Below are 10,191 nucleotides of genomic sequence, written 5' to 3' on the forward strand. Positions count from 1 at the left end.
AGTCACTGTGAAGTTGCTGCCAGCTCTGAAGAATTAGGAATGGGGTAAGGTAAACATTGGTGGATACAACTACTGCCAGGGATAGGTAAGTAGACATCTGCATATTGGGGTTATGTTAGATTTGGTCAAGGGGCTAGAGGCACACTGAATGGGCTTTCAGTTAAACTAAGCTTGTCTTTTTCAGGGTTATATATTACCAAATAATAATAATAATAATGCTATTTACTATTATTATTATTATTGCTATTATTATGAGGATTTATTTTGATGGTGATGATGATTACTATTATTAATAATGAGAATAATAATATATTTTTGAATCTGCATTTTATTGTGGATCAACTTTGCAAAATAGTGGTGCTTTTTGGATCATAAGTTTTACCAAAATTTATCTGAACTTAGAGCAACCCTATATTTGAAAAATATTGTTTGTGCATATAGATGCTTGTTGCTAGTTCTGTTTGGATTGCTTATGCATGCATGTGTTTATTTTTTGCAGGTGGTTTTGATTTAGATATCAAGGGTTGGGGAGGCGAAGATGTTCACCTGTACCGCAAATACCTTCACAGTAATCTCATTGTGATCAGGACGCCTGTAAGGGGGCTTTTCCACCTCTGGCATGAGAAGCGCTGTGTGGATGAGCTGACTTCAGAACAATACAAAATGTGTATGCAGTCAAAGGCCATGAATGAGGCTTCTCATGGACAGCTTGGAATGCTGGTCTTCAGACATGAAATTGAAGCACACCTACGCAAACAGAAGCAAAAACCCAGTATGAAGAAATCTTGACACTGTCAAAATACACCATATTTATTACCAATGCTATTCCAAGCATATATGACAGAGGAGTAACATATGAGTTGTCAATCAGATGGAGAACAAAGAATCTGTGCGGTTGACATGCTCAAGGTCTACTTTTAATGAAGTTTCAAGATGAAGTGGAGATGCAAAGCTTATCTGGTAGCTTAAAGAAACCAGTTTATTTAATAGAATAAAAAGCAATTAGCAATGATGTATTTATTGCTAACATATGTGTTAAAAGAAAACACAGCTTTTATTTTTTTTTTAATTGCCGTACATGTGCACTAAAATTGAGGCACTACCATGTATGTGCCACAGAAGGGTATGAAGACGAGTATAAAATGAAATGCAAAGCAATAGTGGAAATAAACACCTTTTGTACTGAGCTGGGAGAGTCCAGAAAACTTCTGATTTTACTTTTAGTAACAATGCAACTTTTGTGAAAACCTGACAAGGTGGTTTGAATGTACAGCAGCCTTCAGAGATATCCTTACTCTGATATGATTAACCTCAGTATTTTGCTGCAACATCTGCTGCCAAAAACAAGCCATATAAATGGAAAGTCTCCGGACAGGGTGATAGGACCATTTTTGTTTTTTTCGTAGTTTCATATAGAGTGGGTAAGAATAAGAATTTCTGTCAAGGTTTGTGCTGTAGGTTTGCCCACTGAGAAACCTCCACCACAGGAAATGAGGGGAAATCTCCCTAATAGGGACACAGGGGGGTTGATTTACTAAAAGCGGAGGTTCCAAAATCTGGGGCAGCTCTGCATAGAAACCAATCAGCTTCCAGTTTTTTGTTGTTAAAGATTAATTGAACAAGCTGAAGTTAGAAGAGAATTGGCTACCATGCACAGCTGCACCAGATTTTGCACTCTCCAGTTTTAGTAAATCAACCCCAAGACCAGTGAAAACCTGACAGCAGATCGGTCCCATCCCTACACTCTCTAAAACAAAGCAACACAAAAAAGCTTTGGCTAAAACTGGGTTTATGCTACATTTATATCAAGTGTTCAAAATTGTTGTGAGGCAGCTGTGTCCTATACAAGTCCATAAACCTTAGTTTCCGATGGTATTACCTACATTGGAATTGAATGATGAACACAAATAATGAAAGCACAAATGAGTGTATTGTTATCTTCAAATAATGTTTTGCACATTTCATTGCCAGACTTTAAAAAAAAAAAGCTTTACTGCAAAAATATTAACAGTATTTTTCATTTAAATGCCTGTTTCTTCTACTTGTTAAACCAGTTGAAACTTTCAAATGCATTTTTACAGACCGCTATAAAGACAAACGTGCCAGTGTGCTGTTATATAGAATAAGCCCTTTGTTCTTTATCAATACCTAAACCCAAGGAAGATGTGAGTCCTATTATTAAAAAGCCATTATTACTTATCATCAAAATCACTGGGTCTTATTTTTCAAAAGACTCCTGCCTTTGAAACTGTGAATGCCTGACTGATGGTAATGGCAGATAGAAAAGGATAAACCTCCTGTGTACACTTTATGGAAAGTGCACTCTAAATGTTAACCATGACCAAGTCCATAGGAACTGATAAACATTACTGGGATTTAAGGGGAAGTCATTTTAAAAAGGTCACCACCAAAACTATTATGTTATTTTTAGGTAGGGGTTAATACTACTGCACTATTAGTAAAATGACACATCTAGTTTCCAGCCAGTGTGATGAGGATCCTACCAATAACTGTGTTATTGTGTTGAAGCCTCCTTCAAAGTGGCAGTGTGTCCATTCTTTTAAGAGCAACTATAATGGGATTTAATTTTGTTTGAAGTTTTTAAAAAGTAATATTTTAATATCTGTAATGTATATTTTTTATTTACCTTGTATACAGAGCGCACCCATAATATCCAGTTTTCACATTAGGCTGGGCTTCCCAATGAGGAGGTCCAGCAAGGTCTGCATGCTTGTTGAGAGTGATTTATAAATGACTAAAAAGAACTGTCCCTTCTCTGCCAGCCTAAAAAAAAAGATATACCCCTCCTCATATTTATAAAGCATTCTGTGTAATCTGATTTTTTTCCTGCTGTCTTGTTTAAAGTAAAATTCTTGATATTAGAGATCCTAATTTGGCTGTAAGTGGTGATTGTAGAATATTTATAACATTTCCTATTTAACATTATAAAATAAATGTTTTTAGCACTGAACATTACTATATAAAAACACTATGGGGTTGATTTACTAAAATTGGAGAGTGCAAAATCTGGTGCATCTGTGCATGGTAGTGAATCAGCTTCTAACTTCAGCTTGTTCAATTAAGCGTTGACAAAAAAAAATCTGGAAGCTGATTGGTTTCTATGCAGAGCTGCACTATATTTTGCCATCTCCAATTTTAGTAAATCAACCCCAAAGTGTTGCACGCAAAGCATTTGATAGAGAAGGAGGCTTTAGTGTCGATAAAGAGATCGTTTAGCTTTTAAAGACATTTTATTTTGTTTTTGAGCTAAAACTAAGCAAAATTATAAGTATAGTTTCATTTATTTTTATTATTTTTTCCATCTCCCACTAAAATAATGGCAAAGCCTTACTTGGAAACAAATGTATCACAAAGGAGCTAATTTATTTAAAAAAAGCTATATAGATAATGTTCATGTTTTTAACACTTTACCCTGTGTGTTCTCATTGGGTTGAACTTTCCAGCAGAATTAGACAATGCACATCAAAGCACAAACCAACGCACATTGCTGTGCATGAAACATTGCAAATGACCCCTGATGATTTGCCCTACATAACATATACATTTTCTTTGATACAATTTTTCTAAATGTTTTCTAAATAGTCCCATATTTTCTCCATAAGGTAATTTATCCCCATCATTCCACTAAATGGCTAAATTAATGATATAATGGTCATCATTCTGTTGCTTTTTTTTTTTTATTACAGCACAGTGCAAGTCAACCAAGAAAACAAGGGACATCCCTAGTTTAACAAATTGGTGACCATAATATCCAACAGGCTTTTCTAAAGCTGGCCATAGATGGATTGAAAGTTGTCTAGTTCAGCAGGAACAGGCCAAACTTTGATCCATATATGGCCATTCCCACTTGACAGAGGTCAAGAGGAGTCCCACTGTCAGAAGTCACTGGCAAATCAGGGAGGATTTCTCCATCCACCTCTCTTTGTGGGGAATCTGTGGTCAGAGATTGCATAATAGGTGCAGGAAGGTAAGGATTCCTGTTTTGAGAATGTGCCATGGGACAGGTAGGAGATCCAGGGAGAGTGGCAGAAGCAGATCAGAGGAATCGTTTTTGGTTTCCCAGGGGTCTGTTGCTGGATTTCTAGGGGTTGATTTACTAAAGGCAACTAGACTGTGCACTTTGCAAAGTGCAGTTGTACTCTGCAAGTGCAATTGCTCCAGAGCTTAGTAAATGAGGTAAAGCTTCACTTTGCAAAGAATACCCAATCACATGCAAGGAAAATAAAAAACAGCATTTTTGCTTGCACTTGATTAGATGACGGAAGTCAGCAGAGCTCCTGATCATTTACTAAGTTAATACAGCTTAGTAAATGATACATTTACTCTAATACATTTACTCTGCAGCAACTGCTCTTGCAGAGTGGTGCATTGGGAGTTACTTACTGAAGCTGGTCAGTGCAAAATCTGGTGCAACTCTGCATGGAAACAATCAGTTTCCAGGTTTAAGGCCCCTTTCACACGAGGCGGACTCCGTTTCTACAGAGCCCGCCTCGGTCCGCCGGCTCAGCGGGAGATCTGTCCGTTGATCTCCGCTGAGCCGGCGGATGACGGGTCCCTCTCTGCTCACTGAGCAGGGAGGGGCTTGTCAGGCGCCGCTGCCGCCTATGGAGGGATCGGATGAAAACGGACAGCATGTCCGTTTTCATCAGATCTCACCCGATCCGATCCGCCAGCGACGGACCTGGACGTAGAGCCATCCGTCTGCTTTTAGCGGATCGGACGGGGTCGGATGTCAGCGGACATGTCTCCGCTGACATCCGTCGCTCCATAGACTAACATGGAGTGCCCGTTCAGGTCCGCCGTCAAAACTGACAGGCGGACCTGAACGGTCCGATCATGTGAAAGGGGCCTTATTGTCAAAGCTTAATTGAACAAGCTGAAGTTAGAAGCTGATTGCCTATCATGCACAGCTGCACCAGATTTTGAGTGCACCAGTTTTAGTAAATCTACCACACAGTCTGATGTTAAACTAATACAAGTTGTTGCTTGCTGTTATATAGCGATACCTTGCCATTTGGACTTAGTGTATCTTTCACGGCTTAGGACATTGTCTATCCCTTCTTGTGCTTATTTCTGTGTATTCATTTTTGTGAAAAATTCAATAAAAACTTATTGAAATGAAATAAAAAGTGCACAGTCAATTTGCCTTTAGTAAATCAACCCCCTAGTGTCTTAGTTCCCCTTTTTTAACACTGCCGCAATATACTTTCTTATTTAAAGAAACTTTTTTAGTATACTTTTACAGCAAGCAGAAGTGGATTTTCATTAGCCTGTAGGTACAGAACTTTTCACATTCTGAGTAACACCCTTCGGCTAGGATCAAATTTTTTTGGACAAAACATTTCCATGTTTTCCTGGTCCTGACCTGGTTTAGATTATTGTACATGTAAAAAACCTCATATGAGATGTTTCTTTTGATAAAAGAAAAAAATATATAGCCAATAACTATACCAGGTAAAGCCACCTTTATTTCCTCCGCCGGCTATAGGCATGTGCCTATAGGTACATTCGTCCCTAACAACATGTTATTCCGATTCTTTAGGACATTTTTGTCTTTTGTACTGCTTTCTCCACAGTGCAAAGGCCTAATAAAAATGTAATATTTATGTTGGTTTGTGCTGTGCTGCATTGTGCTGAAAAATAGTAGGGCTTGTTCTCCTTTTTTTTCAACCGGAAACCAGTGCATATAAGCACAACGCACCATTATGAACTGCTCCTTATTCACATATCTTATTTTGTACAAGTCCTTGCGTTGTCATGCATTGAAAAAAAGACGTACCAACACATCTGTGTGAATGGGCCCTTAATCAGAATATAAAGAGAAGCACTGTTTTTTTTTTATTCATTTAATTAGTTAAACATTATAGACTACAATATTTACGCATCTGAAAACAAATCAGAATCCCATATACATAGCCAGATGCACATTCGAAATACATATGATTTTTTTTTTTTTTATTCTGTTCGGTCAGTCTGGTGATTCATACAGTTGTACAACATTGTACAACTAGAGAGCTAACACTTGTATTTTCTATTTATGTTTGGAGACTTTGTCATTTGCCTGCTCCTTGGGCAATAATTTATTCTATTTTTTTATTTCGTTCATTTATTGTCCAGTGATCGGGCATATAACATAGGATGCTAAAATGGAAAATAGTTGTTTCATAGGCTGCGAGGTGGAGGCATCTGAACCACAAGACTGGCAAAACGGGAATTACAAATCTTTTTTTGGCTTATGTTAATGGTGCCTTTGCATAAGCACTGCTTTCTTTCTAGAGCACTTAATGTTTTAAAAATGCAGGATATGGTAAATGGGTTTGATACATTTCCTGAAAAAGTATTGGATATGGATGTACATTGAGTGTATTTATTACTATCTCTAAGAAACACTGCCATCTACTGGCCTTTCTAGACAACTGCTGTCCTATAAAGTCTAGACTAAATTATGCTGTTGCAAGTGACTTTCCCAGCTACTTTTAAATGGCTTCCATGTCAGTGACTGACATAGTGATCCTAACATTTCAGTAAGATTTCAGTATGGAAAAATGTATTTCTTAGTATTAAGTTATTTTTATTAAAATTATTTGAATGTGAGGCTATAGGTCATGAGGATGTTTTACACAGACCTGATGCCAGAATTTACAAAGTGTATCTAAGCATTCTAAAAGGTATCTAAACATAATTAAATAATAATGTAAATGACTGCTAACTGTCCCTTTTTCATAACTTGATAGGCTATTCTTTCAGTGCAGTAAAACACAGGTCACCGCAGATTGTGTGAACAGGGCCTAAATCCTGCAGTAATACTTATATTCATTTCATTTAGACCTCACTAACAAAGGGAAAAATAGGGAAAAATAAAAGCATCAAACATTTTTCTAATGCCTCTTATCAATGAGCCACAGAGGAAAACTTTTATTTTATAAGTTCAATTTGAGGCTGCACTGCACAACCAAAAAGCTATTGTGCCAGTACTAGCTAAGGAAATTATAATACATCTTAATGCTCTCTAAAACAAGGTATACAGAATATCTTTCAGTAACCCACGTGGCTTTGTAACCCCATAATCCATGTGGCTCTATGAATATCTATTGTTTTCTAAACATTTTAAAGATAAAGGGTAACTCCAATTTTGTGGGGAAAAACATTGTAAATAAAGAAAAAATAATATAGCGTGTACCATTGCGATACAAGTCATATTGTAATTGAATGTTAATAAAAATTACCTTTCCTTTTCAATCTGCAGCCGCTGTAATTTTCTATAAATGCAATGCAATATGGCCACCTGGAGGTGTTCTGTACACAGAATATGTACTTACCACTCCCCAGAAACATAATTTCCTGCTTGTGTGATTGGCTCATCAATTTTCCCAGAAGTCTGCCTAAGATAGTCAGCTTTCAGGCATCCCCTGCAACAAAAATGTCATTGTTGGTGAGATATTTTCAATAGGACCATGTCTAAAGGGATGCAGGCCCAGCAGATTTCCTCATTAGTGCTCTGCAGCTGCCACAGCTGACTGATAATTATGAAACCACTCCCAATAGACACACTGGGTACAGAGGCACAGACAAACACACAGGGATTTCTTCATAATAACAAAATGTAGGAATCTGCAAAAAAGGTTGTTATAATCCTTGCAATGTACACAGGTCACCCAGAGGGGAATGTTTTTTTCTCAACAAAAGTGGAGTTAGTTACCCTTTAACAATGAATTATAGCATGACTGTCAGGACTAGTCAAGGATTTTATCTATTTAAATAAACAAGCTCTTAAATATGAGTAAGGCCTCATGCACACTGGTGGCCAGGGGGCGGTGGAAACAGTTGGTTGGGCCATCTTTTTACTACCCCTGACCGCCCACACCCACCTAAAAGACAGCATGCATTCGTTGGGGGCTGTACATATGCCGTGGCAAAAATGCTTTGCTTCAAGTCCGCAGCAAAAATGATTTCTCCTCTTGCATTCAGCGGACAGTGCAGCCCCCAAATACAACCCTTTCAAATGGATGGGATAGTTGCATATAAACTCCCTATTCGCTTTTTGAAAAACATACATAATCTGCAATCCTCTCTTTTTCCATTGTGTTTTTTTATCCCTTGTTTGACTATGTTCTGGACTATGTTGACAATTATATTCCTTTATATGCTTTTTTTATATGTGTGATGTTCTGTTTATCGAAACACTTATTCAGACATCTAATTGAAGCCTTTTTTAGACAACTAGAACCCATGGGCTCACATTATTCAGCATCCTTTAAGTTTTGCGTTTTTCTAATGGACTATTTTGGTTGCTACAGCTCTACTGTAATTTTTATGTGCTGGTCCTGTTTTTACTGTAAAAAATATTCTTATACTGTCACAGTTCTTTGTGGATAAATCTCAATTGGGCTTTAATTGCAGCTGATATACTTTAAGGCCCATAGTCACAGTGTTAGTATGGTTAATTCTAAAGGTACTGTATCTCTGTCTGTATTATATGTATATGACTTTTAAAAAAATGTGGCTGCATCCAGGCTGAGACAGAGTCTCGATAGTTTCTAGAGATGAGGATAGCTTTTTGTCTTTATATTGCCATACCAAAGTGTGAATTGCTAACCAAACGTGGCATATCATCTGGCAAAAGCTTATTAAGAGGCCTACTGGGCTGCCAGTGGTTAACTACCTACACAGAAATGAGAGGCCCTTGCTTTTCCAGTTCTTTAATAACTGTACAGACTTGTAAAATAAATAAAATAAAGACAGAAATATATATATATATTTTTATGAATGATTCAGTCACTGCTACAATTTTATGACTACGCTCTGTTTTGCCTACATGAAAGTGCTGTAATGCAGAGTTGCGATATATTCTTTTAAACAAAATTACATACAATGAAAGCTTTATATACTCCATGTTAATTACTAAAATATTTGCTTTAATTGTGTATGAATAATTTATCCCCCCCCCCCCCCCGCCCCAAAAAACCGGGGCAGAAGTTCATGTGTTCTTGGCTGTATGTTTGAATGCTGTTTGTACTAGAATTGGGTATTATGTCCTACCTGAGGCTTGCTGGAAAATGACCCAGTGCAGCTGTTTGTAATTTATACTTAATATGACTGAACATGTCCTTTCATTTAACTAAATAAATATGTTTTATTTGATTTAAGAATATGCTTTGTGTCTGTTTCAAAATGGAAATTTAGTTAGCTAGGGGTCCCCTTTAGGACAGAACTGTACAAGAGATTGTTAGTCACCCATCAAACAGATGGATCAAATGGTTCCCTATGGAGTAAGCTACACAAATTGTATGCAGTAGCAATCCAGTTGTACATAACTGGATCCTTATGAGATCACGAGAAATGAATCCTCTGTACATGGTACATGTATAATTTAAGCAACCTGAAGCCATTGTTCAATCTGTTGTTTAGCAAATTAGTGGTGCTCTTAATTATTTAAGAGGACCTGTACTGTGAAAGCTGTGCCAAAAAGGCAGTCAGAGGACACAGGACTAATCACCAGTATCGCCCGTGGTCTCTCCGTAGCTGATCTTTTCCCCATTAAAAACTTATAGTGCTTATGTGTCTCTGTGTGGGAAGGAGAGTCTTGCTGGAAAAGCATGGTTTTTGCTTTCTTATGTCAGAGCTGCCCCCCTCAAGGTGATCTGATTATTGGTGGGGTAATCAACAAGACAAAGCAGGAGAAATTTAGAAAGCACACATCCATGGAATAAATAAAGAAGAAACTAGGAGATGCATGCACTGCAGGTTATCCGGTACAGCTTCCTTTCCAGCAAGAATAGTGATTAGCACTGTAGTGACATTATCGTATCTCACTCTTAGACCCCTTTCACACTGGGGCACTTTTCAGGCATTTTAGTGCTAAAAATAGCGCCTACAAAGTGCCTGAAAAGCGACTCTCAACCCACTCAGGCTTTCACACTGGGGCGGTGCGCTTGCAGGATGGGAAAAAAAGTCCTGCAAGCAGAATCTTTGGGGCGGGACAGGAGCTTTGTATACACCACTCCCAAAACGCCCTGCCCATTGAAATGAATGGGCAGCACTGCGAAGCGCTTTACCGCTGTTATAGCTGCGCTTTTCGCCCGCTAGCGGGCGCTTTTAACCCCCACTAGTGGCTGAAAAAAGGGTTAATAGTGCCCGCTTCGGCAGTGCCGCAACATGGGTGCTATTAAC

The 10,191-nt window shown here is 38.0% G+C and overlaps 1 protein-coding gene across 2 annotated transcripts in view; it reads left to right on the plus strand.

Annotated features, from left to right (window-relative positions):
- The window catches only part of CSGALNACT1 (chondroitin sulfate N-acetylgalactosaminyltransferase 1), a 537,378-nt gene extending 533,432 nt beyond the window's left edge, over positions 1-3,946 (plus strand). For both annotated transcript variants that reach the window (XM_073598151.1, XM_073598160.1), the window contains one exon: positions 500-3,946. In XM_073598151.1, coding sequence (XP_073454252.1) covers positions 500-789 — 290 coding nt within the window. In that variant the 3' untranslated portion in view covers positions 790-3,946. The remainder of the gene's footprint in view (positions 1-499) is intronic.
- The last annotated feature ends 6,245 nt before the right edge of the window (positions 3,947-10,191 follow it).

The sequence above is a fragment of the Aquarana catesbeiana genome, linkage group LG01 (assembly GCF_042186555.1).
Source record: "Aquarana catesbeiana isolate 2022-GZ linkage group LG01, ASM4218655v1, whole genome shotgun sequence".
NCBI classification, from domain to species: domain Eukaryota; kingdom Metazoa; phylum Chordata; class Amphibia; order Anura; family Ranidae; genus Aquarana; species Aquarana catesbeiana.